General features: G+C 32.1%; 1 protein-coding gene across 1 annotated transcript; it reads left to right on the top strand.

Moving 5' to 3' along the window:
* Positions 1-3,268: 3,268 nt before the first annotated feature.
* On the top strand, positions 3,269-17,229 carry LOC140825108 (nudix hydrolase 3). Its single transcript, XM_073186648.1, has 21 exons — positions 3,269-3,479; positions 3,991-4,170; positions 4,795-4,872; positions 5,281-5,377; positions 5,961-6,094; positions 6,437-6,518; positions 6,845-6,931; positions 7,468-7,574; positions 8,138-8,309; positions 8,434-8,675; positions 8,766-8,847; positions 13,500-13,565; positions 13,873-13,950; positions 14,031-14,126; positions 14,336-14,442; positions 14,583-14,751; positions 15,265-15,348; positions 16,303-16,397; positions 16,493-16,583; positions 16,660-16,806; positions 16,900-17,229. Exons 1-21 carry the CDS (start codon positions 3,403-3,405, stop codon positions 16,960-16,962), a joined length of 2,334 nt encoding a protein of 777 aa, XP_073042749.1. The 5' UTR covers positions 3,269-3,402; the 3' UTR covers positions 16,963-17,229.
* The last annotated feature ends 1,523 nt before the right edge of the window (positions 17,230-18,752 follow it).

Here is an 18,752-nt window from a genome sequence, read left to right on the forward strand (position 1 = left end):
CTCTAAAGATATTTTTAGACTACTTATGTATCAACATAGATACATGATTGAGAGAAAATGTTTGTATGTAAATGATTTCAATACAAATATTTAAGCATTTAGTCAATTTCGATATATGATGCTAAAAAAATATCGTTAAACAATATCTATTAAATATATGACTTTCATTTGGGAGCTTACTATTTTACTATTTTTTTTGTTTTACAATTCGTCATATTCATGATGTTATTTAAGTCATTTTTTATGTTAGTTTAAAAAAATCATTTATAGTGTACTTAACTCAATCAAACTAATTATTAATTTAATTTAGTTTTAATTAGTTAAATTTATACATTGCAGTCAAATTCATGAAAATCTCTACCATATTAATAATAGATAATAATGGAAAGATGAAGAGAGATGAGACATATTGAATAAAAATAAATTATTAATAAATATTAAGGTTATATGAAATTTATTTCTCCTATTTAAAATAGAGATATTTTCAGACTCTTTATGTGTCAATTGAGATATATGATTGAGAGAAATATTTGTATGTAACTGATTTCAAACATTGTTTTTAAGACATTTAGTCAATTTTTTATATATGCTGCTAAATAAATATTACTAAATAATATGATTCATTTGATCATTTAATGTTCTTGCAATAAGGTGAATTTTTTACCTAGCGTTAACAAATTTTATTGTTATATGTTATTTGTGTTGATTATGCTGTATGTATGTCATATAAAATGTCAATATTTCTCAAAGAATAAAATTGTTTTTTCAAAATGAAAAAATCATTCATCCAGCAAAAGAAATACATGAAAAACCAAGTGTACGCAATTCTCATTGTATTTATAATGGTACGAGAACAATTCTACAACTTTGTGGATACATTAGATCAATTTTTGTGAATTTTTAATAAATTGAGACATTGAGTCAGTTGTACTTTATTTCTTCTAATATTATCTCGATATATTCTAATGTTGCTAACATGTTGTTTTTGTCTATTTTTTAGTCAAAGTAGCTAATCAGGTAATTCTAAAGATTAAGATGGTAGCATTGAAAAATCCTCGCCAAATAAATTCACTTAGCCAAATAATGAAATACAAATACAATTCTACAATATTTCATCAAATTAATCTTGACTATCATAAAATGCTCATGAAATCTAAACAGTTGTATTATTAGATGAGATATTCAATAAAAAAAATACTTTTATCTACATTTGAATGATATCTCATATGTATATCATAGTTACTTTATTCATCTCTCTTCTCAAAATTTTTAAAATACAATAATTAATTTTGTATATCGTTCCACGAGATATAAAATATTATAAACAAATATAAGCTCGATAGAAGAAAATTTGTTTTGTTTCAATGAAGAAAATAATATTATATTCTACACACAACAAATGAGACTGAAACTATATTATCCCCGTGATATAATGAACTCAATCATTATTCCAAAGCTTCTAAAAAATTACTAACGAGATGCCTTTTCCGAATTGTGTCAAATTAAACGAGGACACGGTTATAATATATAGCAATTTGAATAAATTTTCAAGTATTACTTCTTCGCGTGATTGAGAAATAAGGTAAAAACTTGTATGAGATGGTCTCACGGGTGGGGATAACAAATTTTCCCATGTGTTTGGGTCCCACGAGAAAAACCTAAAACAGGGATGGGGATCCCCGATTTTTTCGGGTTCGGGGATTTAAAAAAATCCTCGATGTAGTTCGGGGCTGGAATGAGATTATTATCCCCATCTCCGAAATCTCCGAACCCACCCCGAAATAATATCAATAATAAAATTATAGTATTATTAGTATTAATAATATAATAATATTATTATTTTTTAAAATATTAATAATATTGTTATTATTAATGAGTGAATCTCATGTGAGACTGTCTCACGGATCTAAATCTCAATATTCACAATAAAAATTAATACTCTTAGCATAAAAAGTAATATTTTTTCATGGATAACCCAAATAATAGATCCGTCTCACAAATACTACCCGTGAGACCGTCTCACACAAGTTTTTGTCATTATTAATATTGATATTGATATTAATATTATTTCTAATAATAATAGATAATAATAAATTTTGGTTTGAGAAAATCTTCGAATCAATTACCGTCTTGTCATATTAATCTTTTTGAAACGGAGATGAGGGTGGGATGAGAAGTTGATCCCAGAAGTTTCGGGTTTGGGGATTCTCTGAACCCGAAAAAGCGGAGTTGACCCGTCTCACAGATTAGGATCCGTGAGACGGTCTCACATGAGACCCACTCATTTTTTTATGAAACGTTTTTGAGATATAACAAACATATTTCCTTTTTGTTATATTCAAATTTGGAGCGAGATAGATGTAATATTTAAAATTTTGTTATAGTAAAAAATATAAAGTGTTGCCAGCATAATTAACCCGAAAACCGATGAAAACAAAGATTGTGATCTCTTTAAAATAATGCTCAAAAAGGGTGTAAGTTGTTCTTAGACATGTGAATTGGGTTTTCATGCTCATAATTGGGGTCGACCCAATCATAGCAGATCACTGGTTCTTAGACCCATGACCGGATATAATGAAATATTATGGGCCAGATTTAATCCGAGCAACATGTCCGTTGATACAAAAATATTTCTCAATCATAGAGATTTTTTTATCATTTTCCGGGGAATTGCGATATAGATTCTAGAGTGTGTCTCAAGACAGTCTCACGAATTTTAATATGTAGGACGGGTCAACCTTATCCATATTCACAATAAAAAGTAATAATTTTAGCATAAAAAGTAATATTTTTTCATGGATGACCCAAATAAAAAATCTGTCTCACAAATATGACCCGTGAGACCGTCTCACATAAGTTTTTGCCTTACATTCTATTTTTCTAATGTAAAATTTACAGGTAAATTCAAGGTATAAATCACTAAATAACGTCACTTTTTTTTATCTATATATTGCAAATATAATGAATACTTATATTTCGACAGAGAAGTATATTAGCGAATCATGACATTCAAGATACGTGTTCCGCAAAAAAACGAGAAGGATGTGATTTTTTTTTTTAAAAAAAAATTATCAATTTTATAAATTGAAATGATAATAAATAAAAAATACGATGAAACCTGATTGATAAAAATGGAATGATTGATTAAAATATATTTTAAAATTATAAGAAAACTGTTAAAAAAATTCGATTAGTATGGAATATTTAACTTTAATTCACGAATGAGGATTTATCTAATTCTCGTTTTTCTTTGAAGCTTCTGAGATTCGTTTTTCTGCCTGTTGCGCGTGTTTTCCGAATTTTCCTAATATATCTCGGACTCATGTGCAGACTGAAGTTTTGGTGGGTATTATTATTTAGAATTTTCAAAAGTGACGCTACTCTGGAGCCGTTGGACAAGAAATGATGGCAGATCATATGGAAGAGCACCTTGATGTTCTTACTAAGAATGGAGAGAAAACTGGCATCTCCAAACCCAGGTCAACCCCTTTTCTTTAAAAACTCTTTTAAGGCCAAATGAAGAGATATTGAAGGAAAAATGTCGATTTTGTCGTCTTTGCAGTGTATTCTTTGAGTTTGAATCGCTTGTGGGATGTTTTTAAACTTTCTTTATTTTTCGTCCCTCTTTTCTTGGGAACGATGGCTTTATCCTTTCTGTTTCAATGATGTTTTGTGGTCGTTTGGTTTTGTATGACGATATGATGAGCTCTATCTATTGTTCATATTTTATTGCAAGGGATGGTTTTGCGATTTCATGGCGGGCTGTGGAAATTTGTTGATTCCGGAATTTTAAAAGTTGTTTCTGAATTCGCTATGTATTCTTGGCAATGACAGGCTTGATCCTCCCTGCGTATCTTTTTCAGTTGATGAGTATTTATTAATTATAAAACGCGGTATTTAATCCTTGAAGTTTGCTTCAGCATTGGAATCTATTGCGAACGTTGTTGAATATATTTCTCCTGTTGTTATATAGTGAGTGTGATTTTACAGGGGAGATGTGCATAGAGATGGTGATTATCATCGAGCTGTTCATGTGTGGATATTTGCTGAGAGCACCCAAGAACTCCTCCTCCAACTACGTGCTGAATGTAAAGACTCATGGCCTGGGAAGTGGGATATATCTAGTGCAGGTCATATTTCTGCTGGCGATTCTTCTCTTGTGACAGCAAGGTATGGCTTACCAATTTTTGTTGATTATAGTAGAATCAAACGATTTTTCTTACATTGCCAGTGCAGAAAGTTTGAGGCTTTGAGTCTCAATTAGTTTCATCCTGTCCCGTGTGTTTATGATTCAATGAGTCATGTTCTATGATCATGATTCGTATCATAAATATGACTATTGCCCTGTTAGTATCACAGTGGTTCCTTTTGGTGCCCCCTGCAGATTTATTGTACTAACTTTTTTCTTTTGTACTTTGATACTTGATTTTCACCTGACATAAGCACATAGTCAAGGAAAGCCTGGTTTTGGAAATGGTGATATTATAAAAAGTAGAGGCCCTTCCTCGTGACAAAACTCTACATGACATTTACTGAATATTGAAGCATTGGACATTAATTAAAGACAAATATTTGTCTGGAATGTTAATTCAATAAGTACTGGCAAAGATACCATCTATAAAGCCAGGTGGTGCATGTCGTTTGTGATAGGCTGTTCAAATAATGCATTTTTATACGCTTTTTTATAACTGGTAACCCTTGTACTGTCTCCTTTTGCTTAACTTGGTAGACGTACTTAGCATCTCTGCTTACTTCAGTTAGGGAACATTACTCATCTCTCATTGATGCTTGCAGGAGGGAACTGCATGAAGAGCTTGGTATTATGCTTCCAAAGGATGCGTTTGAACTACTATTTGTTTTTGTTCAAGAATGGTTGGTCTCTAAAATCTCAAACTGAGTAATCTACTAATCTTATTTAACTTTTCATCTTTTCATCCCCAGTGGTGAGCACCAGTCACCTGTAAGCGGTAGGATTGTTTGCATTCTTTTCGTTAATAACCATATTTCTTCTGTCGTGCATTTTTCTTTTTGCCCAAATTTAATCGATCAATGATTTTTTTTTATTGTGAAGATTATTGTGCAAATGAATTCACATATTTCGTCGTGTGATTTGATTTTATGTCTGTAGCCATTACTATTTTATTTATTTTCTCTGTAAAGTAGTGTTAACCAAGGTTCATTAGCAGAAGAAATTGATGAACTAACTTATCTGTTACTCCTATTGACAAATGTTTGCTAACAGAGCTGTTCATTTTGGATATGTTCTCAATATAATTGCAGTGTCCTAAATGATGGCAAATTCATTAACAATGAATACAATGATGTGTACCTTGTCACGACCATAGATCCTATTCCGTTGGAGGCATTTACTCTACAGGTCAGAAGGTTTTTACTCATCTGTACAAGAATGTTCAGCCTTTTTCTCTTACTTTTTCTTAATGCCTCATTTAGATAGAAAACTCTAGGTACAAAACAGTAAATAATGTTCTCATGCTTGTTAGCAAAATGAATGTCGTCCCACAGTTTTGTCTTGTTTCATGGTTAATATTATTAGTGACTTAAGAAACTGGGAGAATTTAATAAAAGATGACAATATAAAGCAGAGGGGGATCTACTCGTTCATTTACCTGTAAACCTGAATTTGTACTTTGTATCTGAAGCATCCACTGTACTCTATACAACTTAAGTGTCTCACATTTATCTTTTCAGAAAATACAAAAAATTAAGCGGAGCTTCTGGCTAGTATATACCAGTAATCCCTCTTTCTTGTCAATGACTTCGTTCTTTCACTTGAAATAACTTCATTTTATCAAGCCAATCGAGATCCAGTTCTTGCTAATCGGTGACATTGGCATTTACCAAGTACTCATGATTTCATATTTTGCGAAAAGTATCTCTTCCATGTTATTTTTCTTATGGAAGCCTTTTGATGTCAATGCTTTGTTCTATATTGTTCGAAGGAGTCTGAGGTGTCAGCCGTTAAATATATCTCTTTAGAGGAGTATAGAAACTTGCTTCTGAAAGAAGATCCGCAGTATGTGCCCTATGATGTAAATGATCAATATAGCCAGCTGTTTGAAATTTTGTCAAAAAGGTATGTTGTGAAGAGTTTTGGATGTTCTCCAAATTGTTTCTTGTTACGTCTCTTGTGTTTTTATCCGTAGTGAATAGATCGGCCTTCTTTTGCCACTGCATTAGCAGTTTGTCGATTTAAAAATTATATTATTTTTACTTTTTAATGTAAGCTATGTTTAGCAACTCAATTTTTTTTTTCATTTTGTATTATAATAGGCTTGTAAAAAAACATTTTTTAAACTGTTGTTCTGCTGGTATATTTTTATGCCATATGACATGTTCAACACCTCTGGAGTAAAGTATTAGTGTCTCTCATGCACTTCTCGTATAACTTCATGATACTGTTTCCCTTATATTCTAGGTACTCACAAAATGCTGAAGCACGTGCTTTGATTCTACAGAAGCAGCTAAATCGTTATGCTCCAGTATCGCTTGAAGCAGAGGTTTAAACTTTGATACACTATCTTTTCCCCTCCCAAATGTCGGCAAAGCACGTATGGATATTTCAAGTGTATTAGACGTTGACTACTTCATGAAAATGCTCACAGCCTAGAGTGACTCTAGGATCTGCAAGCCATAACATTCAGTTTTATTCCCTTTTTTTGTGGTTTACTTTGTAAAGATTTATCATGCTAGCACAAACAAATTACTGGGCTTTTAATATTCCATCCCAAAGAGAAAACTGAATATTGTATAGCTCATTTTCATCAAGAAAATACCTCATAGATGCAGTCCGCACTAGGTTAATTTGTTCTCATGTGCTTGACAGTTGATGGGGCTCAGCAGTGCAGACAAGGAAGCCCTGAAACTAATTGTTAAGGCTGCAAGAATCATGGACCAAATTTTCTTTCAGCAGGTTATTTATTATGCCATTGTTATACCAGAAATTGATACTTTTGATACGTGCCTGTTTTACATGGGGAATGACTGTGTATTTCAGATAAAACTTTATTTTAACAATTTCAATGCATGAAGCATGTACTAAAACTGGGTGCAATCAAGCGGAATAAATTGCATATCCAGAGCTTAAGCATCTTGTTCCATGTAATTTTTCTGAGGTTATGGGGCCAGTTCTACACAATTTGAAGTAGTTGTGATGATTGTTTAGGTTTCATATTTTTGTTGCATGTGGTCATGTAAATCATCATTTCATAATACAGTTGTTCCCTGGGAAATTATGAGAAACTGCTTTGGTCTGAAAATTTCCGATTCAATTTCATACCATTATGATAAGACACTATGATGACATGGACCTCTCTCTCTCGCTCGCTCGCTTGTGTGCATGGCCTGGCTTGTTAATTAATGCTGCCTACTTTTTTTCGCAGATACTATGATGAAATATTTCTTAAATTTCTATTTGGATTTCTTGTTTTTCCATCTTGATGAGAACAGGTTTGGTGCAGCAATCCATCTTTAAGAGATTGGCTAGAGCAACATGCTGATGAATCTCAGTTGGACAAGTTAAAATGGATGTATTATCTAGTCAACAAGAGTCCATGGTATATTCGTATATTAGCGCCATATGACACTTCTTGGCCTTATGTCCCACTATTACTTTATACATCTATAATCCATCTATGCATCTATTTGGCTATCTTTAAGTGTCCAAAGGACTATAGCCAGTTGGCGTTTTTTTCCTGGTAATTCATTAAAAATGCTTCTCTATTTGTCTGTCATTATTCCAAAGGATTATGTGTGAGGCAACTTCGAGGATTTTGTCGTTTTTTAGGCAATCTAAAGTATTTCTATTTATTTTTATTATTTAAATGACCAAAGAAACAGTATAACTGTCATGAAAATACATCTTTTATACTTTTTTCTATATCTTTTCCTCATATCCTCTTGCTCGAAGAATCCAAAAGAACACAAACATAACTTTTTTTGTTCTGGAAGTGTTGCAACTGGTTCACATTATATTTTATGATCGACATCAATTTTATCAGGTTCGCAGTCTGTAGACCTCAGGTTTAGAATTCCCTATTTCATGAAATCTTCACTTTGAAATTTTCTGTTCGTAACCCCGGTATCCTCTAGGTCTCACCGTAACCATGTTCCATCGCAGGTCCTGTTTGGACGAAAATGAGGCATTTTTGACTACCGCAGACTCCGCAGTGAAGCTGCTTCCTGAAGCTACAAAGTCAGTGGCAGGGTGGAAAGGTGTTGAATATAGAATGGCATTTCCTGTTGTGAAACCAGCTGGCGCTAATTTTTATCCTCCAGATATGGATAAAATGGTATTTATCATGCGTGAAAAAGATACTTAGGCTTGGCATCTATTTAATCTACTTTTGTGACATTTCATATGGACTCTATTGTGTTGGTCACAACTCAGGTTAAATTTTCTTTTTTTGTTTGTAGGAATTTGAATTATGGAAAAATAGTCTCCCAGAGGAACAGAAAAAATTAGCCACTGGCTTTTTCAATGTTATCAAAAGGGAAAGTGAAAGAGTCTTGGATAAGTCAGTATCATCCTCCATATCTGAATGTACTGGTGATGCTCATGATCTATATATTGTCTCTTACTCTGAGGAATACAGTTCTTTCTTGGAAAAAATAGCTTATCTATTGCACAAAGCTGGGGATTTTACCAACTCTTCCAGGTGCACTGTGATTGTTCATGATATTTTAATCAGGTAATTAGCTTGGGCAACACTAACTTGGTTTTTGATGGATGGTTTCTTCTGGTGCAGTTTAAAGAAACTCTTGCATAGCAAGGCTGATGCTTTGCTGTCAAATGAATACTATGATTCCGATATAGCATGGATGGAACTGGTTAGTTCGTCAGAATTATGATTCATTCTTAATATTATTGTAGCTAAATTGGTTGGTTGGTTAATATTTTTTTCTGTCATCAGATATATCTCATTATGCGGTTGCCATTGTGGATATCAATGTGATTTCGTTTACTTAATAAGTCCCTAGTAGCTATTTCTCTAAAGAATTCTACATTATGGATCAATTCAATCTTTGAGTCTTATATGACATATATCATCAGTGGCAAAAACTGCCTTTTGATGAGAAAGATTTTAAGTTTCATGCCAAAATTTATATGGAGGGAGAACATTTTTGCTATTCCCTATTTTATGCAGTGATTGTTAACTTTTTAAAATTTTTTAGATACAGAAACGACAAAAAACAGAAGAGTCTCTTGTATCAGTGAGATTTTATTGCAATGTTTGGTTTTAACTTTTATATTTTGAGGAAAAATTATTGGAAAATATTATGAGAAATAACTTAATGAGATAAAAGGTATCTTTTGCATTATTTTCTAGAGAGAGTTTTTACTGTGTGTCTCAAATTATTAAGATTTTGTTAAGTAAATGTTATCAGCTTATGTTTGAATTGATATTTGTGTGCATCATTATTAGAGTGAGATGTTGTAAGGTATAGTATATTTGATTAAAATATTACAGTATATTTTTTGGAATTGGTGAAAAGTTGAATTACTTATGATGATTTTGTTGGAAGTACAGAAATTGATAAAAAGATATTTTTGGGCAAAGATTGAAAATGGGCGATGATCTTTTATTTTACTTTGGGAATGAGAAATTGGTTTGGGGATGGATGAATTAAGCGTATAATACTTTTGACACCGCAGAAATTGTTCAACCATATGCTTTGTCGCATACATTTGTTATTACGTACGAAATTAGATGCAAATCATGATATGGAAGCTGCAAATGAGGAAATCAATTTGTTCATATTCGCATCTTCCATTGTGCATAAGTTTTTTACTTGGCACAAATTGTTTTCTTTGTTCCAATTATGTCTAGTTGTATTAGTCTATGATTAACTTGTAAAGCCCATCTCTGGTTAGCTCTAGTTCACCAACTATCTTTTCTTGTCGTTCGTGTCTTTTAAGGATGAAACCAAAATGACCATTTTCGCATTTTGGGTATCATAATTTTACTCTAAACTTAACAACTAGCAGTAGGGATGTAAATGAGCCGAGCCGAGCCGAGCCGAGCAGTAGCTGGCTCGGGCTCGGCTCGTTTCATTATTTTCTCGGCTCGGGCTCGGCTCGAGCTCGTTACGAGCCTCGGGTTTGAAGCTCGGGCTCGGCTCGTTCGGAATTTATGAAGCTCGGGCTCGGCTCGAGCTCGGCTCGTTAATGGCTCGTTTATCTTGTTTAATGAGCCTGGCTCGGGTTCGGCTCGTTAAACAAGCTCGTTAAGCGAGCTCGGGCTCGGCTCGTTAACAAATAAGAAAAAAACAACTTAATTAAATAAGTTTTGTGGAACGGTTCTTTTTTCTAATTAGCGACGGAATTTTTAAAAGCCGTCGCTATTAGCGACGGAATGTTTAAAAACCGTTGCTATCAGCGACGGAATATATACAAACCGTCGCTGATTAATTCAGCGACGATTTGTTAGCAAAAAACCGTCGCTAAAGTATATTTTAGTTTATAATTATGCGCGGTTCATCTCATTACTTCAGCATGAATTTATTTTTTTACTTCGTCAACATTGATATGCCGAAGTAAAATATAATAATAAAATATAGTACTTCGCTTGTGTTATTACTGAAGTTATTGGTAATGTTTTACTTCGTAATTTATTATTGTCGAAGTAAAGCCGCTAACAAACTGCCGCTAAATGTTCAGTATATTTTAGTTTCCTTTGTTAATCTGCGCAGTTCATCTTATTACTTCAGCATGAACTTATTTTTTTACTTCGTCAACATTGATATGCCGAAGTAGAATATAATAAAAAAATATAGTGAAGCCCGTGTTTTTAAACATCCGAAGTAAAATATATTATTTTACTTCGCTTGTGTTATTACTGAAGTTATTTGTAATGTATTACTTCGTAATTTATTATTGCCGAAGTAAAGCCGCTAACAAACCGTCGCTAAATGTTCAGTATATTTTAGTTTCCTTTGTTAATTTGCGCGGTTCATCTTATTACTTCAGCATGAACTTATTTTTTTACTTCGTCAACATTGATATACCGAAGTAAAATATAATAAAAATATATAGTGAAGCCCGTGTTTTTAAACATCCGAAGTAAAATATATTATTTTACTTCGCTTGTGTTATTACTGAAGTTATTGGTAATGTATTACTTCGTAATTTATTATTTATTTTTTGTAAATATTTCAATTTAATCTACAAGCAAATAAAATCAATGAATTTTGGTTATTCCAACTTCTAGACAACTGACAAAATATGACTTAATTAATATTTTATTATATTTATCAAAAAGTGTTCAACTCTTTAATGATATAACATATTTATGCAATATGTTATTTAAATACAAAAATTCAAAATTAAGATAACATAATTTTTTTATATTTCGTACTATATTATTGGAAGTATTAAATTTGTATATATTAATTTTTTTGTGAGAAACTTCTTGCATATAAAACTCATTCAAAAGATTATAGATTTACAAAATAAAACAAATCATATTCAATTTAATATTTTGTGAAAAATATATGTTCACTTCATCTACAAGCAAATAAAAACAAATAAATTTGATATTTCTTATTATCAATCATAACTCATAAAGAGAAATATTGAGCAATAATGAATAATTTTTGTAAAGATTTATTCATAATAATTGTAAAAATTTACCTTCAAAGATTTGTCATTTCAGATTACATAAATCTATAATTGATTTACTTATATACATATTTATAAAAATACATCTTCGTTATACAAGTGGAGCTATGTCGATTTTTTTTAATTATGTAGTGCATAAATGAGATGTTATGTTGGAAGACAAGTCGAATGAACAATTGTTTTCATTCAACTTAGCCTATTTGAATAAATGTGGTCCTCGTTATTTCATAGGGGAAAAATTCACGCATATATGAGAAAAGTTAATTGATTTTTGTTCAATTTTGTTATTACGATTCATTTTATAGGAAAAGTGGGAGATAAGCATCTTTAGTAAGTCTCAAATTGGTAACCTACTCCCCTAAGTCAGAATGGTAAAGTGGGTACTATCATCGATACAAGTAAGTCTACTGAAAAATGAATGAATCCCAAAATATATACTTTCAGATGAACTCTTGGATAATGTTCTAAAAGTTGGGTCTCATATCTCAAGGAGTGCTGTCAACTACTTTTAAGATCTATTGTTTTTTTAACAATATTAGGCTATTAGATTATATGAAATATTGATTGAATATGATACATGTATCTGCTTTATAAATTTTAATTAGATATTATGAGCGTAAATATATATTTTTGATACAATTTTATTAGAATCCAACCTAATAACTTATATTTGAGAAGCTCATATTCCAAAAAGTAAAATACAAGATATTTAACATCATATCATTATACAAATTAAGTTTTTGTGGAAAAAATATTTTCATTTTATTTACAAGAAAATAAAACAAAAGAATTTTATTATTTTAATCTTCTACAAATTAACTTTTTTGTGAAAAAAATTTACAAATTAAGTTTTTTGTGAAAAAATTCTTTTTCACTTCATCTATAAGCAAATAAAACTAATATATTTTGGGTTTTCAATCTTTTCAAATTAATATTTTTTGTGAAAAAACTTTGTTCAATTCATCTACAAGAAAATAAAAATCAAAGAATTTTAAAGTTTCAGCTTTTTTTGGCAACTTGATCATTATCTAACATAAATGTAGTTTGACAATTTTGTCTTTATCATAATAACTGATTTGACAAAAACATCCTTACTAAATTTTTTCTGTATGTACAAACTAAGGACAAAGTTGACTATACACAATAGAAAAACTTTGACCTTAATTCACACTTTTATAATATGTATAGATTTTTAATTTTTAATTTATTATTATTTATCATACATAATTATTTTAATATTATAACTCATTAATTATCTCAAATTCGAGCTCACGATCTACCTAAACGAGCCGAGCTCAAACCCGAGCTCGTGAACCACTTAAACGAGCCGAGCTCGAGCTCGAGCTCGAGCTCACGAGCCAGCTAAACGAGCCGAGCTCAATTTTGAGCTCACGAACCTATTATCGAACATGTTCACGAGCTAACGAGCCGAACATCATTAATCTCAAGCTCGGCTCAACAAAATTGTCGAGCCCAAAATAAGGCTCGGGCTCGGCTCGATAAGCTTAACGAGCTTTTTAACGAGCCGAGATCCGAAAAACTCGCGAACAGCTCGACTCATTTACATCCCTAACTAGCAGAGAGTAGTGATTAGTTAACGAACAAAAAGTAAAAATTGGGAGTACTTAGATTTCATGCAATATTCTGATGTAAGAGGAAGAAGCATATGTGAAAATGTTATTCTTATGTTGATACATTACTTGTTAGTGTTTGCTTTTTATGATGATATAATTTTCATGAGCATCTTATGGACTGGTTTCATGACTCAGTAGAAAAGTTTAAGATGTGTTCTTTTTGCCTTCATGGTTACACTCCATTGAGCTGAAAAAGTTATTTGCTTTGTTTTGATGCTGTCTTCAAGGATTCAAAGCTGGATATTACTATTGGCCCATATGAGACATATGAAGACACGATTTTCGGGTACAAGGTATTCTTCATGGCCACCATAAATAAGGGCATTGTTTGTAGTGAGCCTTTACTTTTGTTTTTCCTGTTCTGTATGCTTACATAACTCAGTCATTTGACTCAGCAAGATACAAACTATGAAGTATTGACTTCCATAAAAAATTTCTGAACTGGTCATATGACTGCTGATGACTGTAAGACATATTTTGCATGAAATTATACTCATGGCCACACGATTAACCTCAGAATATTGTTTGGATACCAAAATATATTATATCTTTATGATTGTTTTCCCCTATCGATGTGCCTTATATACTGTTTGCCTCTAGGCAACTTTTGAGGCTTTCATTGGAATTCGTGATGACAAAGCGACTTCACAACTCAAATTATTTGGTGACCATTTGCAGGTGCTCTATCGATTTGTTCCTTGTGATTAAACACTTGTTTCAGTTTTTCATTCATTCTTCAGTAAGTTATACCTTTGTAGGTTCTGGAGAAGAATCTTCCAATGGATGATGTTTACAAGTCAGAAGATGTTATCGCGGCTCCAATTCGAGTTGTGCAGCTTGTTTACAATGCCGGGGTGATTGTTTTGAGTTGTATATGCTTGCCTTTTGTGGGAGTACTCTATCATATAATTGGATGCTGGTAGCAGTAATTGACCTGATAGTTTTGTGTGGCTATACGTTTAAAGATTTGAATTTCATTATGACCAATAATTATAGTTTTTGATGCAGTGGTAAGTGTTTGGTTCTACAATGTGTACATATTAATGTCTTCACCATCTTGCAGGATGTGAAGGGCCCACAGACAGTTGCATTTAATCTTCCAAATGACGAAAGAATAGTAAAAGATCGAGGAACCTCGATGGTCATGCTAAAAAATGTTTCAGAATCAAAGTACAGATTCCTCCGTTGCAGTGTAATCTATTAAATGTTTTATATTATATAAGTTCAGAATGTGCTCTAAGGTTGGAGTTATTATGAAAAATAGCTTTATTGTGAGATGTTGAGGTTTCACTCTTACCTCCCATGACCAGGTTCAAGCTTATTCTAAAACCTATATCTGAAGTATGCATAGGTCAGGAACAAAGGAAATATGTGGACTTTGACTCTTTCTTCACTCACACAATTTGTCATGAATGTTGCCATGGTATTGGGCCTCATACAATACAGCTTCCAAATGGACAAACATCGACAGTGAGATTGGTCAGTTGCATTTGTTATTATGTTAAAGTTTCCTTTGACTTGCACCTTTCTTTTGGTTCTTTTCTGCTATATCTAGTTTGGAACAATAAATGGATTGAGTCTGTCTCATGTGTCAAGAAGGTTATGGTTTCTATATGAAACTTTCATGTTTCAACCAGGTATCTGCATATGATGAAGGTGATATATGGGTTCCAAATATGTTCAGTTCAGCGTGTGAAATATGTACCATCTTAGCATGGGACTTTTAAAATATTCTTCATCGATAATCACGTGATACCGCTGCCTTCCAATTAATCATCGTTTCTTTTCGTCTTGATAAAGTGATTGATTGTTCAAATCAGCTGTAAAAATATTATGCTATGTGAAAAGTAATGAACCTGGACATACATCTGAAAAGTAATGAACCTGGACTTTCTGTGTTTTTCTTTTTTTTTCCCCTCAATAATCGCCTACATATTTTCCTTGATCCTCATGCTGACCATCAAAAGAACATTGTTTGTATGAATGAACCAGGAGTTGCAAGAGCTTCACTCAGCTCTCGAAGAAGCTAAAGCTGACATTGTTGGCCTTTGGGCCTTGAGATTTCTTGTTAACAAGGTAACAATGATCTTTGAATAACATTTCCATGGTCGTTCTTTGATTATGATTGTTGCTAATACTTCTTTCCTCTGCGTGATATCAAGTAAAAGGAGCTGAAGATTTTCAATGTCTTGTAACGTTTTTTCTACTAGATTGATTTTCTTCAGTATGTTTCATATTTTACGACTCGGGTGATATTATGTGGCTAACTATATATTGTTTATGTCCTGCTTTTTATTTTTATAATTTTTATTTGTCAATAACTGGAGAATATTTGGAGGGAATGAGGGCAAACTAAGTTTTACTTGCAGAAAACTAATTTGGTTTCATCAATTACTAAATTATTTGAAGATCTGAATTCCAAATGAACAACTGGTGGATCTCTCCAAAGTTACATACATGATGTATGGTTTTTAGCAAATAAGTGTTTGAAATCGTGATGTATGGTTACGATGAAAATTTACTTTCCATTATTTTAAAGCTCTCCGATATTGCTTTTTGCCAAGTGTGACCTGTAGCATTTTCTAGGACCATTATAGTTTGTCATCTTGACTGATTGATCTAGTGTTTCCTGTTTCCAGCATACATGTTACCTTCGGGATCAAATGTTATTTATATATATTTTAATGCAAAGCCTACTTCGTTGAACACTAGAAACCAATCGAATGTTATTTATAAAAACCTATCTCATATCAGATTGTGGGAGACTTCTTAATAGCTTTTGCGAAACTCAGTGATCTATTTTACAACTTGAATTAATCATTTTCATACAAAGTAATTGCAAGCAGAGTCTATTGTGGAGAGTCCTTACACAATTGCCTGTGGGCCAGGGACGTGATAGTATCACTTCATTCTTGGTACCATCATTTTAAAAATATTTCTAAACCTTTTCATTTGCTGTCTGATAAGTGTATTCCTCTTAAGCTATAGTAATTTCAGTCTTAATAACTGCAACTTATTATCTGTGGCCAGGACCTGCTCCCAAAAACACTGATAAAATCTATGTACGTCTCATTTCTCGCCGGCTGTTTCCGTTCAGTACGTTTTGGTTTAGAGGAAGCTCATGGGTAAGTAAACCAATGCAAACTCTAGGTTTATTAGTATTCCTACTCTAGATTTTGCATCAAGAATTCATTCCAATAACTCTGCTTAACATGACCAGGAAAGGACAAGCGCTGCAATTCAACTATTTGTTTGAAAAGGGCGCCTTTGTTCTACATCAGGATGGAACGTTTTCTGTCAACTTCGATAAGGTATGATCTGCAGAAGACACTTTTTTTTACTCCCGTTGAAATGAACTCACATAGGGTCATTGTTTTCCTTATCAAGGTTGAAGATGCGGTTGAGTGCTTAAGTCGGGAGATTCTAACGATACAGGCGAAAGGCGACAAAGGAGCGGCAAAATCTCTTCTTTTGAAGCAGTGCGTGATGACACAACCATTGAAATCAGCACTTGAAAAATTGGAAATGGTCAAGGTATGTACAACCTCAACAAACGCTAGATTATTGAGCTGTTACCCAAATTTTTTTTTTTAAAAAATTCATTTGTTTATTTCTCACCAAATCCAGGTCCCTGTAGATATATTGCCGCGTTTCCCTATTGCGGATGAAATCTTGAGCAAGGATGTCTGATTGCAGGAAGGGAGAAAATATTCTTGGAGCAAATGAGCACACCCTTTTTTGAAAATAAAACTATTTTTATGCAAATCATAAATAAGATAAAATGAAAAAATGATGGACATATATTAATATTATACTACTAGAGCTTTTAAGTTTTTTATACTACTTGAGCTTTGCTTTGTTGAAAAATATAGCAGTAAGTTTGAAAATATTTATTATGCCATATTGTATGACAAGGAGTGAAAAAAATATCGTTGATATCGTATCGAAATATAAATATATTAAAAATATTTGTATAATCTATATATTGTACCATGCCAAAATTTTGATATACCAAATCTCGGTATACTGAGATTTTGGTACGATGTTAGTTTAACTTTTTTATATATTGAAGATTTGAATACGATTTATAGAACGGTTGAAAAACTTCGGTATATCATATTGAACCATCCCGTGTCTGACATGGGTCACGGGTGCGTGTATAATTATTATTTTTTATAGAGCATGATAATATCTATATTATTATGTAAAACAATATACCCAAACTAGTAATTACCTTGGAATGTCATTTTAGTATATATTATAATAAAATAAATACATATATTTTTAATATACATTGTTTATAATGTTTATATTAAATAATTATGCACAAAAAATAAATTGTACAAACACGCTGATACATGAACATATATTATTTCAAATTTCATCAAAGTAAGGGTTGAGTAATCACGGCTCTCATTGTTTGTTGTTATTGTTATTATTGTTGTTGTGTTGTTTTACTTACAATTATTTTTTGAAAATAAAAGTTTTAAATTTTAACGAGATATAGTTTACGATGATAATATTGAATTTTATTGAACTGTGTTATTTATTTATTTGTTACAGATTCGAAATATATAATTGTTTGAAATTGATTATCATTAATGTATGGGACAACTTAACAAATGGTTAATTAATAGACCCGTACTAGTTATTTTTCCAGTATCAGGTCAGATTTTTAAATATTGATTTTCATAGTTCTCGACCATTATTAAAGTTGAAATATATAAACATTATTATTTAAGGTAAATATGGGAGTCAAGAATCAAAATGTATTTATATGATATATCTGTGCCGTTGGGATTTTCTATTTTCTGATTTAGGATTTTTATAGCAACATTGTGCAGTAATGTGCACGATCCGATAGAATAATTGAGTGTATCTCATGTGAGACCGTCTCACGGATACTCATCTGTGAGACGGGTCAACCCTACTCATATTCACAATAAAAGTAATACTTTTAGCATAAAAAATTATATTTTTTCATGGATGACCCATATAAGAGATCTGTCTTACAAATTCGACCCGTGAGACCGTCTCACACAAGTTTTTGCAAGAATAATTTCATATATAATTTATTTTAAAAATAAATTAAATCACTAATTCATCGTGATTTCTGGATTTATCTGTACATACGGACCCAATCGATATAGTCATCAGATAAACAAAAATAGTACCCAATTTTGTTTCCAAGCTAGTTAATTTGGGTGCCAAATTACCATCTCTACCTCTTTGAATTTTCATTCCATTAAAGTTAACAAGACATATATCAACATCACTTAAGATAAAAGTGGGAATCAAGAATCAGCCTGAGTCACTTTTAGTTGACCAATTCAATGATTAACATGCATAATAGTTGATAAGACACTATATATTCAATTACAATTCCTCCTACGAAAAATCCAAATTCATGAATCTTTTATGCCAAAAACTTGTGTAAGACGGTCTCACGGGTCATATTTGTGAGACGGATCTTTTATTTG

Source organism: Primulina eburnea, chromosome 3 (genome assembly GCF_022965805.1).
Source record: "Primulina eburnea isolate SZY01 chromosome 3, ASM2296580v1, whole genome shotgun sequence".
Taxonomy (NCBI): Eukaryota; Viridiplantae; Streptophyta; class Magnoliopsida; order Lamiales; family Gesneriaceae; genus Primulina; species Primulina eburnea.